The following is a 15,224-nucleotide window of genomic DNA, read 5'->3' on the forward strand; positions in this document are numbered from 1 at the left end:
TTTCTCAAAAAGAAGAAAGGTTGTTGGAAACTCATCAGCAACCGAGAAGGCTACTAATATTTATATGTCAAAAAATTGTTTGACAAATATTTTCCTAATTAGTTTGAAAAGTCAAAAATGTTTCAATCAGTCAGGGAGATTTGCTTACTTAAAAGAACATGAGATGAACATAATCTAAAAAATACATTTGCTCTTAGGATCAATGTATTGACATTTTAGGTAAATTTGACAAATTATTTTGGATCTAGACAGTATTAGAATCCATTCTGTAAAAAGCGTGATGTAAATTTCAAGTAATTTACTTTGTGCAAGTGTATCTCAGTAAGTTACTGTAAAAAGGTTTTCAGTATCAAAATCGCTACTGTAATTCATTTATAGTACTGCTACTCTACTTCATTTACAGGATTATTGCTGTTCTTTGATTTTGGGTAATAAAATCATGACTAATGTATTTACAGAACTGTTATTTTGATTTAGATTACAGTATCACCATATTTTCATTTACAGTATGAAATTTACCACTGTAATTGGTCTGACTCTTCTTCCTTATGAAACGGCACACAGAAATCATCCCACCATGATGCTATCAGGCACTGACTAACAGAGGAGTTTAGCTAAATGTTTGTTTGTGGCAGATTATCGTAGGCCAAAAATAATCTTAACTGCACTTTCATAGACCAAAGCTCTTGATAGCTCTAGCTGCCATGAAACCCAACATGAAAAAAGACACAAGTGTTCACTTTAAAGAACATTACTTGAAATGTACTGACATGTATTTCAATAAACTGTTTATTATACCAGCTTCATAGTCATAAAAATGCCTTTTATCTGGAGGATAACAGATCATTTTAACTTAATGTAATGTCATATTGAAGGCCATTTGACAAAGTCTTGGTCAGAGTGTGATAGGTCTGCATTTTGTGTTCTACCTGTCTCTCTTGAGCACACAATAAGGGAGACAGGTGAATGCCATCAATAACTTCATGAAAATGACTTCATGTTCATAAAATGTTGGACTTTTTAACCCATTCACTGCTAGTTTAGCTATAACATCCCCAATATTAAGCAATATATGTGATAAATTTTTATCTATTTGAGTAAAGTCATTTGTCATTAAATTAAATCTTAATTAAATATTTAAGCAGGTATAAAACTTACCTGTCAAAAAGCCCACATTTCAATATCAAACTAGTTTTTTTTTTATTGTTCTGATGTAATATTCTGATTTTAAATGTGCTTTCATTAGCTGTAAGCAGAAAATCCTCATTTTAACAGAAATAAACGCTTGAGAACAGTTTGTGTGCAGTTAATGAATATAATGCGCTTCATTTCATGATCTAAGTTACTGAAATAAATGAACTTTTCAACAATATTCTAATCTATTGAATGGGTCTATATATATATATATACATACATATACAGGGGTTGGACAATGAAAGTGAAACACCTGGTTTTAGACCACAATAATTTATTAGTATGGTGTAGGGCCTCCTTTTGCAGCCAATACAGCATCAATTCGTCTTGGGAATGACATATACAAGTCCTGCACAGTGGTCAGAGGGATTTTAAGCCATTCTTCTTGCAGGATAGTGGCCAGGTCACTACGTGATACTGGTGGAGGAAAACGTTTCCTGACTCGCTCCTCCAAAACACCCCAAAGTGGCTCAATAATATTTAGATCTGGTGGGTGTGCAGGCCATGGGAGATGTTCAACTTCACTTTCATGTTCATCAAACCAATCTTTCACCAGTCTTGCTGTGTGTATTGGTGCATTGTCATCCTGATACACGGCACCGCCTTCAGGATACAATGTTTGAACCATTGGATGCACATGGTCCTCAAGAATGGTTCGGTAGTCCTTGGCAGTGACGCGCCCATCTAGCACAAGTATTGGGCCAAGGGAATGCCATGATATAGCAGCCCAAACCATCACTGATCCACCCCCATGCTTCACTCTGCAACAGTCTGGGTGGTACGCTTCTTTGGGGCTTCTCCACACCGTAACTCTCCTGGATGTGGGGAAAACATTAAAGATGGACTCATCAGAGAACAATACATGTTTCACATTGTCCACAGCCCAAGATTTGCGCTCCTTGCACCATTGAAACCGACGTTTGGCATTGGCATGAGTGACCAAAGGTTTGGCTATAGCAGCCCGGCCGTGTATATTGACCCTGTGGAGCTCCCGACGGACAGTTCTGGTGGAAACAGGAGAGTTGAGGTGCACATTTAATTCTGCCGTGATTTGGGCAGCCGTGGTTTTATGTTTTTTGGATACAATCCGGGTTAGCACCTGAACATCCCTTTCAGACAGCTTCCTCTTGCGTCCACAGTTAATCCTGTTGGATGTGGTTCGTCCTTCTTGGTGGTATGCTGACATTACCCTGGATACCGTGGCTCTTAATACATCACAAAGACTTGCTGTCTTGGTCACAGATGCGCCAGCAAGACGTACACCAACAATTTGTCCTCTTTTGAACTCTGGTATGTCACCCATAATGTTGTGTGCATTTCAATATTTTGAGAAAAACTGTGCTCTTACCCTGCTAACTGAACCTTCACACTCTGCTCTTACTGGTGCAATGTGCAATCAATGAAGACTGGCTACCAGGCTGGTCCAATTTAGCCTTGAAACCTCCCACACTAAAATGACACGTGTTTCAGTTTCATTGTCCAACCTCTGTATATATATATAATTCTCCAATTAGCCAAATCCTATGCAATTTCATAAACACATCCAAAAGTATCCAAAAATAGAAATAAAACACTACAATTAAATAAGAACGTTTATTTTAAGGCTAAAGTTATATAATTTCTATGATGTATGCAGAGATTATCTATATGCACTTAAGGGTTGAGCAAATGTAAAGCTGAGTTAGAGCGTGACATCAAATCTAGGGCGGGAGGGGCCCAGCATGTGGCCCCGGTTCCTCCCGAATGAGGAGGTGGATCAGCGAACATCCAGCACCGGCCAACACACGCACATCTCAGTCTAGAAACTGAGTGGCAGCTAAGCACATATAACAACAAACTCAGAAGTGAAGAAATAAAACAAAATCGGATTTCTGAGCGCCGAGGGAGGACAGCAGCAAGACGAGCAGAGCTGGAAGGAAGGAGGAAGTAACGGATCAAGGGAGGCAGGTGTCTGGATCCGCTCTGGGCGCGACGGAGAGAGGCATCCCTGGTCAGTGACGCACGCAGCAGCATCAGGAGCACCAGGGATGGAGGGGGAGAATCACGGTTTGTCTTTGACTCTTTGACGTTCAGCCTTGATACATGTTTCTGACAGCTATGCGCGGGGTATGCGGTGCCAATCAGAAATGCCAGTCTCTAAAGCTGTGTGTGTTCGTAACGCGTATTTAGAACTGTCAAAACCAGAAGTCCCGCTATCCGCAGTGGATTTTAATGCGTGTGTTTATGTAAGGTAAACAGAAGGGGAAAAGTAGCCTTTTAAACGCTTCCTAAAAACAGGTGGCCTCTGTGGAATGCATAGCCAGTGAGACATAAAAAGATCTGCTTGCTGAATTATCACACTGCAGCTCTGACAGCATGGTGGAAATACAGCTTAAAAGTTGCGTCTCTGCTCATCTGAACCCATGGTGATATCATTCCCAGGCACAACAGGATGACATAGCCTTCGGTGATGCTGTCACAGAATTTTGTTTTACTAGAAAATTAAGACGTGACTTCATTTTATGAGGTGACCTGTCTGATGATGTCAGGCCATGATCAGGTGAGGTCACAGGATGGCTCGGCGAAGGCTGTGATTGAGCATCATCTCAATTATTTAGCTATTTAGAGTTTCTCTGAGCTTCGTGCTTCTCAAAATAGAACCTCTGGCAGTGGCCTCATTGCAGGATTTCTTTATGCAGTGTTGACAGGGGGGATGGTGGGGTCAACAACTAGTAGTTGCATGAGAAACTTATAGTTAAATTGGGACGAAATGTGTATTATGCATCCACGTTTAGCTAATTTTTAAGGGATGTGTTGTGACTTATTCCAAGTCTTGACAGTACATGCAGTATGTTTTTTCCTGGTTCTAAGAAAGATTGCGTTGAGGCTGCATTTGCAGGCATCCTTTATTTTCTGATCTTTTATATTGGCAAAGCTCGTACTTGTACTTGTACTCGTACTCGTACTCGTCGTCTTCCGCTTTATCCGGGACCGGGTCGCAGGGGCAGCAGACTCAGCAGAGACGCCCAGACGTCCCTCTCCCCAGACACCTCCTCCAGCTCCTCCGGGGGGAGCCCGAGGCGTTCCCAGGCCAGCCGAGAGACATAGTCCCTCCAGCGTGTCCTGGGCCGTCCCCTGGGCCTCCTCCTGGTGGGACTTGCCTGGAACACCTCCCGAGGAAGGCGTCCAGGAGGCATCCGGTATAGATGCCCGAGCCACCTCAACTGGCTCCTCTCGATGTGGAGGAGCAGCGGCTCTATTCCGAGCCCCTCCTGGATGGCCGAGCTCCTCATCCTATCTCTAAGGGAGTGCCCGGCCACCCTACGGAGGAAGCTCATTTCAGCCGCTTGTATCCAGGATCTCGTTCTTTCGGTGATGACCCAAAGTTCATGGCCATAGGTGAGGGTAGGAACATAGACTGACCGGTAAATCGAGAGCTTCGCTTTTCGGCTCAGCTCTCTCTTCACCACAACGGACCGGCACAGCGCCCCCGTTACTGCAGCAGCCGCACCGATCCGTATTGGCAAAGCATCTAATGAATTAGTTAATGATTTTATAACAACCAGCAAAAGTGTGAGGTGAAGGTGAAAGGACATTGTAACCACTCTCACTGTACCTGTCAAACTGACAGCTTGGGAACATGAAGGCACAGAGTGCAAGTCATGTCATCACTTCTGTCTCTATGTAAGTAGAGTACACTGCTGTAGTAACCTAGGTCTCCTATTTTCTGATAATGTATATGAGACCTACACTAAAAGGTTTCTCTGGATAATCCGTAGATATTGTTTGATTTTCTGTCCTCTTCTCAAACTCTGCCCTGCTGATGTGGCTCGGTGCTTTTGCTCTAACCTCTTCTCCCTCTGAATTCATTGGGGTGCGGCTCTGTTCGTGAGACTCACTTCAAAGGCTTTCAGCTACTGGGTGTCAAAGTTGCTTTATCTTCTCTTTGCATTTTAGTATCTTACCTTTGCTGCCAGCCCTGTTTCTCTTTGCATAATAAAATGTGCACATACTAAGGAAATGGTGCAACTGTTCCTAATTGTGGTGCTCTACATTTGCAGGTAGGTGTGGTAAATGTGGTTACAGCTGTCATCTATCTGCATGTTTGTTTGATCCTCATCTGCAAAGTGATGTAGTGAGCTACATATTAGCTGCTCCTTATGCTATCCCATAGTCACTGTCAGTTCTTGCAAATCCATTCCTGAATCTTTTCATAATTTGTCACTGAACAACCACAAACCTCTGTATATGTTTGTGCTTTTTGAGATAGATCAACACAAAGTAATGCACAATGCTGTTGTGGAAGGAACATAATACACATAAAATGTATGTGCCATGGTCAAATAAGGCTTAAAACAAACACCCTAAACGGGTTTGCTCACAATGAAACATGGTGGAGGCAGTGTCCTTCTTTGGGAATATTTGTTTCAGCAGTGACAGGGAAGCTGTTTAAAGTTGGTGGGAAGATTGATGAAGCTAAATACAGAAAAATCCTGGAAGAAAACCTGCTAGAGGCTGCAAAGAACTAGAGACTGGGACAGAGGTTCACCTTCCAGCAGGTTAGTAACCCTAAATATACCGCCAGAGCTATAATAGAAAGGCCTAGATCAAAGCAAATTCATAATTTAGAATGGCCCAGTCAACATCCAGACCTAAATATAACTGAGAATCTGTGGCAAGACTAGGAAATTGCTGTTCACAGACACTCTACATCGAATCTGACAGAGCTTAAGAATTTCGCATAAAGGAATGGGTAAAAATTCAGTCTCTAAATGTGCAAAACTGATAGAAACATACCCTAAAAGACTTGTCGTTTTAATTGCATCAAAATGTGGTTCTATACAACTATTAGATCAAGGGTCTGAATACAAATGCTCACCATTGTTTTCAGATTTATATATGTAAACAATTTTAAAAACCATTTCTGATGATGCCACCACTACCCTTTACTGTAGGAATGGTGTGTTGATGGTGTTAGTTTCCTGTGAACACAACATTTTGCACATAGACAAAAAATGTAAATGTTTATCTCATCTGCTCGGAGCACCTTCTTTCACATAGAAGATTTTTGAAACCATGTATCATTTTCCTTTTTATGTCACAATTATACAGTGTACTTTGTGTTGGTCTGCCACATACAATCCAAGTAAATTACACTGAGTTTAATGCTTGTTATGTGATAAAATCTGAAAAGGTTCAAGGGGTGTGAATACTTTTGCAAGACACTCTATTTCTATTGAGTTCCTCTGATGTTTGAAGAATTTCTAAAAAAAAAGTCACATCTGTAATTTCTTTCAGACGCATCTTATAAAAACATTGAAAGAATGCAACTTCAAAGCTTAGGCAAGTCTCCACAAATCATCCACTATCAGGTCAGATAAAACAGATAAGAATAAACCTGAGTACTTTTATGAACTGAACTGATTGACTAAACCAGATTGAAATGGAGTTCATCTGTTTCCTAAAAATAAATATCACAGTAAGAATTACACACAAACATCTGAAGTTAAAACTGGGGACTAGGACTTTCTTTGATCACATTCTGTAGCTTTTTAGTGTACATGTAGAAGGTTTATCATTGGTGTTGTGCATATTGAGTTAAATCCATGAGCAGCAGGGCTGATTCAGCCTCCTCTCGGCCAGTTGTTAGTCACCTCAGGTGGTGTTAGCATTTGGCTGACGTGTGGGAGTTCTTCCAACACAGATCAGTGAAGCTCTCTGTGAATTTTATAGTCAGTGAAGAAAAGTTCTCCTCCTGCATGCATAATCTCTGGGAGACAGACTACAGAGGGAGCAGGGAGTATTCTTCCATATCCATCCCATATCATGATTAGACCTGAGGAAACACTGTCTGCTATACTGCAGAAACATCTTAGTGTTGCTTGTTGTACTGAAAATAAAGGTGTTGCAGTTGCACGTTTTGTCCACTTGGTGGCATGTGCTGCCCAGGGAAGCTGCTGTTTGGCAGTGTGGCTTTCACACTTCGTATGCATGCAGGAAGTCACACTTCTTTCGCCGCTCTCCCAGCTAAATGATGATGTTTGTCTGACGGTGCAGTTGCACATGAGTCACTCAGGAATGACTGCATCAAATTACGTTTGTAAAATTCAAGTAGTATTAATTTGTGAATGCAATGAACTGTACTCATCCGCTCCTTTCGATAGTAAACAAACCCTGAAGAAACATCCACAGTTAACCACGAGTGTTTAAAATTCAGTTTTGTCTCTGTTACTGTAGATATGATGCATTAGTGGGTACAATGGCTCAGGTATTGCATGATTTGGGCTGAACAAGTGTCCATTGTACTAAAAACGCTATTAGTCAGCAAGTGTTTATTTAGGAACCACATGATTTGGCAGCTTTGGCACACATGAGCTGTGACATTATATTTTAATTAGAAATAGATATACAGTGCCTTGCAAAGCTTTTCATAGAACTTTTTTATGTTTTGTCACATTACAACCACACCTTCAGTGCACTTCATTGGGATTTTACAGGGGTTGGACAATGAAACTGAAACACCTGTCATTTTAGTGTGGGAGGTTTCATGGCTAAATTGGACCAGCCTGGTAGCCAGTCTTCATTGATTGCACATTGCACCAGTAAGAGCAGAGTGTGAAGGTTCAATTAGCAGGGTAAGAGCACAGTTTTACTCAAAATATTGAAATGCACACAACATTATGGGTGACATACCAGAGTTCAAAAGAGGACAAATTATTGGTGCACGTCTTGCTGGCGCATCTGTGACCAAGACTGCAAGACTTTGTGATGTATCAAGAGCCACGGTATCCAGGGTAATGTCAGCATACCACCAAGAAGGACGAATCACATCCAACAGGATTAACTGTGGATGCAAGAGGAAGCTGTCTGAAAGGGATGTTCGGGTGCTAACCCAGATTGTATCCAAAAAACATAAAACCACGGCTGCCCAAATCACGGCAGAATTAAATGTGCACCTCAACTCTCCTGTTTCCACCAGAACTGTCCGTCGGAAGCTCCACAGGGTCAATATACACGGCCGGGCTGCTATAGCCAAACCTTTGGTCACTCATGCCAATGCCAAACGTCGGTTTCAATGGTGCAAGGAGCGCAAATCTTGGGCTGTGGACAATATGAAACATGTATTGTTCTCTGATGAGTCCACCTTTACTGTTTTCCCCACATCCGAGAGAGTTACGGTGTGGAGAAGCCCCAAAGAAGCGTACCACCCAGACTGTTGCATGCCCAGAGTGAAGCATGGGGGTGGATCAGTGATGGTTTGGGCTGCCATATCATGGCATTCCATTGGCCCAATACTTGTGCTAGATGGGCGCGTCACTGCCAAGGACTACCGAACCATTCTTGAGGACCATGTGCATCCAATGGTTCAAACATTGTATCCTGAAGGCGGTGCCGTGTATCAGGATGACAATGCACCAATACACACAGCAAGACTGGTGAAAGATTGGTTTGATGAACATGAAAGTGAAGTTAAACATCTCCCATGGCCTGCACAGTCACCAGATCTAAACATTATTGAGCCACTTTGGGGTGTTTTGGAGGAGCGAGTCAGGAAACGTTTTCCTCCATCAGTATCACGTAGTGACCTGGCCACTATCCTGCAAGAAGAATGGCTTAAAATCCCTCTGACCACTGTGCAGGACTTGTATATGTCATTCCCAACACGAATTTACGCTGTATTGGCCGCAAAAGGAGGCCCTACACCATACTAATAAATTATTGTGGTCTAAAACCAGGTGTTTCAGTTTCATTGTCCAAGCCCTGTATGTGACTGACCAACATAAGGTATAGCATAATGTATTTTTTAACTTAAGGTGGGCTTTACCTGGAGCATGCTAACATGTTTAATACGCTTTGATCTATGTTTAAGGTCGTTGTCCTATTTGAAGGTGGACCCCCACCACAGTATCAAGTCTTTTAAACTCTCTAACTGCTTTCCTTTAATTTTCTTGCCCTGTATTTAGCTACATCCTTCTTTGACCAGCACCTCTCTCTTCTGAAGAAAAGCATCGTCACAGCATGACGCTGCCAACCCCAGGTTTTTCCATGGAGATAGTGTGTCCATTGTGATGTGCGGCATTTGTTTTAGCCAGTAAAAGGGGCTGAATCAAAATATACACCGCATTCTCCAGATGCTGTTTTTTGTTATAGTGTAAGAAATTGTGAGAACTATCGAGGGGTTCTAAATACTGCTGCAAGACACTGTGGCTTCCCTTTTAGACTCTCACTAGGGTTTTTAAAATATGGATGTGTGGATCCCCAAATAGTCACATCATCTATTTATATCTGTATGCAGTATGGTTGCTGAGAGTATCTTTTGAAGCTTAAGTAGGAAATATGCCTAAAAAACTAGAAAGTGCCTTAGTGCTGACTCTGCCGTGTGCTGTTCCTCTGGGTGATGTGCAGCTGTAAGCATTTAAAGTAGCCATACAGACATTGCAGTTCCTGCAAAGGTCAGGCTGCAGCATTTGGGCCTCTGGCAATGAAAAAGGTCATCAGCAGTTGTCATACTCCTGCACATCCTCCAAAAAAATAAAATAAAAGCTGCATACAGTAATGACATCCTAAGCTGAGTTCGGGCCGTGTCGCCATTGGAAGTGTGATTGACAAACAGTTGATGAATTGATCAATGGCTAACTAAGTTGGCTAATCCGGAGTGGCAAGAGATAAAATGCCAGCTCAAGAGTGAAAGGTAAACACATGACATCGTTAACTGATTATAAACAGTATTTGTATTGCTGTAAGAACGTGTGTTTGTCTGTGTGATTCATAGCTCCAAGCTTTCATTATTTTTAGTGGTGTATACAGCTTTTTGAGAGAAAATGAGAAGAACCTACAAGGCCAGTGATTGAAATCAAAATCTGCTTGGGCTAGCTGCTGACAGTTCATAACTAAGGTCATGCATGTTTTTCCATTTGCGTGTTCAGTCTGGGCAGTTTGACACTGGCTGCTAGAATATAGTCCTGTAATACCAAGCAGCAACACAGCACAGAAAAGGCGAGAGGGAGGCTGTGACGAAAGCATGTATAATAAGGGGGGAAGAGGGATAAAGCAGAAGTGATTATGGCATCCTGGCAAGTTTCGCTTTCAGATCAAAGGGGAAGAGAAAGTCGGTGAGTGTGAGACATTTTTATTCTTTGCCAGAAAAAGCAGAGAAGTCATGAGACTCGGTCATTTAATGAAGCAAAGTGACTCAGAAACAGCTGGGAGTCTCTCTTCAACAAGGAGTTACTACTGTCAACAGTCGCAGCAGAGTTTCAAGGTTTTCTGAGCTTCCCCTTTCCTTCAAACTGAGCGGCGTGTCGAAGGAGCAGCTTGGCCACTAACGGAGACTTCACACCCAGATACAGAATCCCCCTCTGAGGCTATGGGAACAGTGAGCGAGCTATGCGTGTCCAGCCTTCAGACCTTCTTGTGCCCAGCTGTGAAGACACCTCCAGGTAAAGAAACATCAGAACAGGAATCAATAAAGTGCATACCGCTGCAGTCATTTTTTCCAAAACACTCAACAATTAGACAAACTACTAATTGACAATTCAGGCATGTCCCTTTGACCCCTGGCATGTACACACCCCTTCCCTGGAGATGGAAGTAGTCGGACAGAAATAGAAGGCGATCCTGGTGACTTAATCCGGCTGTCACTATTTAACCCTGTGTACACTCACTTAAAGAGTGTGAGGTAATGTTTTTACTACTAATCTTCACAGTCATGTTGACACATACAGCTAATATGTAAACACTGAAACCCCAACGAAAGAGCTGCTATTCTGTTTTAAACTTATTGAATAAAAATTCTTCACCTGGACTTGGACCCACTTCCCCCTCCCGCAGTAAAACCCAGACCTAGGTAGTGATAAGGCGGATGTGTTTGCCTCCCTGTCGACTGCGTTAAGAGTTCCAGTTCACTGCAGGTTTTCCACTGGGAGTATTTAAACAGTTTGTTGTCATGACTGCAGCAGCTTTGTTGTTGGGTTGTGGCGACTCAGCTGACAGAGTGTGTACTGGGCGGGAAGTGGTGCTGTCTCTGTGATTTCAAAACGCCTGATTCAGCAGGGTGTTGTGTGAGGAGAGGCTTTTTTTTTTAGCTTTGAATATTTGATGGGGAAGTCATGCGGATTGGTCTGCTTGTAGAATTGAGATGAACACTATTTCAACGACTTTTGTAAAGCTAATAAAATTAAAAAAACATGGGTTCTTTCTAAGGAAATTTATTGCAGATTTAATTCAGATGTTTCCTCAGTGTTTGCTAAACTTGGGTCAAACGTTTTGGGGATCCTTGTACAAGATCTCTTCTGACAGAACTGGTGTAACTTAGTCTGGTTTGTTGGGCACCTTTTTGGCACACCTTTCGTAGGTCTGCCCTCGGATTCCTGTGGGACTTGGGCTGGGTTGAAATGTTTCTTCAGTATTTCCACTTAACATTTCTTCGTCATAATTGCACCTATATGGCGAAGTGCACCACTCCCTGCTACAGCATAACACCCACACAACATGATGCTGCCACTACCGTATTTTAAATTTGGGATGGCATTCTCAGACTTGCAAGTTTCACCCTTTTTCTTCCAACTGCAACAATGCTCATAATGTGCGAAACCACAGGATGTGTATCCAAAAATAAAGCCTTTGTCCTTGAGTGCATTTGCAAACTACAATCTACTTTTTGATGTTTTTAAGCAATGGCTTCTTCCTGTCTGAGTGGCCTTTCGGCCCAGGACTCGTTTTACTGTGGACTCTCTCTTACCAGCTACAGCCACCATCTTCACAAGGTTCTTTTGCTTTTTTTCTAGGGTTGATGCACACCAAAGCACATATCTTTTGCAACTATAACCTGTCTCGTTTTTGAATGGCATGATGGCTAACCATTCTCATGGTTTTTGTTTTTGCATCTAAGTATTTGAACAGATGAACTTGGCACCATCAGGCATTTGGAAATTGTGCCAACAGATGAACCAGACTTAAAGACGTCTCTGATGTCTTGGCTAATTTCTTTTCATTTTTCCATGATATCACTCAAGTAAGCAGTGTGTTTGAGGTGATCCTCCATTTAACTTAAATATTATAAATTAACCAAAAACTTACAAAGCCAGAAAAACATCAATTGTTTTTTTTTGTTAGTTTTTTAAAGACATGGCAACCCTACTGTCTTTGAATAAAGTCATAGAAAATATCTTCCTCATTATTCTCATTAGGTTTGATGTAATGCCAAACAGTGACAAAAGGCTTTTGTGTCTTTATATGAGGTGTATTTAAATGGGTGGTTTTCATTGTAGTAACCGTGTGAAAATGAATAGGGAAAAGCTAAAAAAGTGCTCTTACTGGATGACCTCATGTAATGACGTCAATACTAAATGATTTGTCAATCTTCTTTTTCACTTCCCCTATCAATTTAACCAACTATAACCCTAAATCAGACAAACCTTGGAAAATAAAATAAAATAATTATCCACTATTCATACGAGACATCAGATAAATTTTATTAATTATTTAGCACATTCATCATCTATTGGCACCCAAATATCAAAGATATGTAAAAAGCCTTAAAATTACTGTTGCGTAATCTGAAACTGGGAATGTTGGAAAAATTCAAACTTCGGTTTTCTTTTTTTATAAAAAAAAAAAAGCCCAACATTAAGAAATAAAAGTTCATAAAAAAATAAGAACTGAAGATTTTTCAAAATCTTTCCCTTTTTTTTTTAAGTTTACTTGTTTTGTTGGGCAAGAGCATGAGTAGGGTGTGACACTGAGGCCCATTTTTATTCATCTCTTTTCAAAATGAGAAAGACAAGAGAACATGCATTCAAGTAAGGTAGATGTGTTTTGATTTTCCGAAATGCAAGAAAGTCAATCAGTCAGGGCAAAAATTTAAATGTTTAAAACTGATGAAAACTGTGACAGTGAAGGACAGTGAAGAGGATGTGGACAGATGTTGTTCAGAGGGCGAGTATGCAACGTACTGGAAATGTAGAAAATGATGTCAATTAACACATAAAAAGGGTTGGTGGAAACCAAAAATCAGGAATTTATAATGTTTTGCCTTTAAAATGTCTGCGATAAACCCTTTGGCAAAGTTAATCAGAGCTCTCACTCTGTGTTGTTTTTAAATATGCATTTTTCATACAATCCTATCTTTCTCTCATTAATAAGCTCAGTTTTGTACTAGTGTTCTTCCAAACTGCATATGTCAGTCTAACCATTATGTGACTCAGCATGCTTATATTGGGTTTCGCGTTTTGTACAACAAATAAATTAGTAATTTAGCTGACTAAAATCAGCACAGTTACCATCTGCAGTGTGAGACAGGTGCACTGTGAAACATTTGCTGAGACCCTCCGGCAGGGAGCCTATAGCGCGCAGACTCCGGGGTCAGTTGAGGACACCGATCCGTATGGAGGCTCACACAAGGCAGACAGCAGCACCGAGCCTTTGGGGATTTCTGCCAGATCAGCTTGTTGCAGAGGAGCGTATGGTACCCCGGTGATGTCAGTCGCTGCTGGCTATTTCACGCTTGTGATCTCCACTTGATGTTTTTCATCTTTTTATGACCTTTATAATCAATGAATTTATCTATTTGCTTTGCTTCTCAATAGGATTATGAGAGTAAGTCAAATACAAGGACATTTGTTTATTTTTGTACAAGGGTTATTGTTTGTGCTGTGTAGCTGGCCCTAAACTAACAAAAAAACAAAAACAACTAAAGCATATTTAATAGAGTTTTTCTATTTGTTTTAGAAAAAACAACAAGGCCATACGTGTTTAAACAGAAATAGCAGCAAGCTGCAGATAATTTAGGTGCATGATTACCTTATCATCAGCAAGTGTGACCCCCTCTATAAAAGCAGGAATTTACTCTGGATTAAACTGGCATTTGCTAACATGATGCCAAGTGCTAGAGACTGGAGATGTCTTCTGTAAACCAAACACAGGATATCCGCACAAACACCCCATACCAACTGTCAAGTATGGTGGTGGAAGGATGATGATTTGGGTTTGACCGAAAATAGGTCATGCAAAAAAATCTAAAGCAAGAATCAAGTTGTTACAAAGGCTCTGTCAAAGTCCAGACCTCTACCTTATTAAAATGCTGTGGTGGGACCTTAACGGTGACGTTTTTTATAACAATACAATATTTATAACACGGCTTTTTCATTGAGGTTCATTCAGAACTTGGAAATGACGCACTCTTTTATAACACCCTAGAATTGAAATAGTGTTCTTTGTTTTGCTTCAGGACTAAGAAAATCAGTCAAAATAAGGTCGTTCATATGTAATTTATTGTTTTTTAGTTGTTGTTTGAAAAAGAAATTCTTTTTAAAGTAAAGTTTTATTTTATTCCTTTAAAGTGTCCAAACCATCAGTTATGCAGATGAAATTTCCGCATTTTCTGTTATTAAAATATGTAGTATAGATAATTAATTAGTAAGTGTGTGCATACCGAGTAAGGCAGAAACTGGCAGTGAGCCGCCTCAAGCAGGAATGTTTTGGAATCTATAAACAGATGAAGTCAGTCCAAAGATGTTTTCTCACCTCATTATTGTGCTTATTGATTTGACATTTATACCAAATACAATGCTGCTCTCATGGACATGTATTTTAACAAGAACTCTCTGTATTTCACTTTCCTCTCATAAACATTCTCTATGTACCTTTCATCACATGTATTTCTGTATGTTTGCACAGAGTGGGTAATATCCGCTGATTGGCTGCCCGCAAAGTACACTTGTGCAATCATTAGAAACATGATACCAGGATTAGAACGTATTCTCTTATTTCAGTTTCTGCCCTCCCTCTCACACACAAAATTATAGGATGGATTTATCCAAAGGTCTTATTACTGCACCTGTGAACAGAGAGAAGTGGTTTCAAAATCAGCTTATGAGGTGAGTCATGTGGAGGGCAGCAAAGCTAACGCCTGCCCTGCAGGCTGTTTGTAAGTCATTGTAATACAAACAAAGAGAAAATGGGATAGTCACTATTGTCATCCCTTTTTAATTTAATTTACATGTCCCTTTTGTCTTTATTTTTGTAAGGTTAATAAATCAAAAATAAAATAG

The 15,224-nt window shown here is 40.8% G+C and overlaps 1 protein-coding gene and 1 long non-coding RNA gene across 3 annotated transcripts in view; one reads left to right on the forward strand and one right to left on the reverse strand.

The window, feature by feature from the left end:
• The first annotated feature begins 2,898 nt into the window (after positions 1-2,898).
• The window catches only part of LOC124862737 (cytohesin-1-like), a 47,850-nt gene continuing 35,524 nt past the window's right edge, over positions 2,899-15,224 (forward strand). The window contains exon 1 of one of the 2 annotated variants that reach the window (XM_047356825.1): positions 2,899-3,240. In XM_047356825.1, the coding sequence (XP_047212781.1) occupies positions 3,222-3,240 (19 nt within the window). In that variant the 5' untranslated portion in view covers positions 2,899-3,221. Of the gene's footprint in view, positions 3,241-10,482; positions 10,614-15,224 lie in introns of those variants that run through there. The other variant, XM_047356823.1, reaches the window with a different exon arrangement.
• On the reverse strand, positions 10,287-11,063 carry LOC124862738. The gene is made up of 2 exons (XR_007036994.1): positions 10,974-11,063; positions 10,287-10,607 (listed from the first exon to the last, which is right to left on the reverse strand). It is a non-coding gene; the product is annotated as an uncharacterized LOC124862738 (long non-coding RNA).

The sequence above is a fragment of the Girardinichthys multiradiatus genome, chromosome X (assembly GCF_021462225.1).
Source record: "Girardinichthys multiradiatus isolate DD_20200921_A chromosome X, DD_fGirMul_XY1, whole genome shotgun sequence".
Lineage (NCBI taxonomy): Eukaryota > Metazoa > Chordata > Actinopteri > Cyprinodontiformes > Goodeidae > Girardinichthys > Girardinichthys multiradiatus.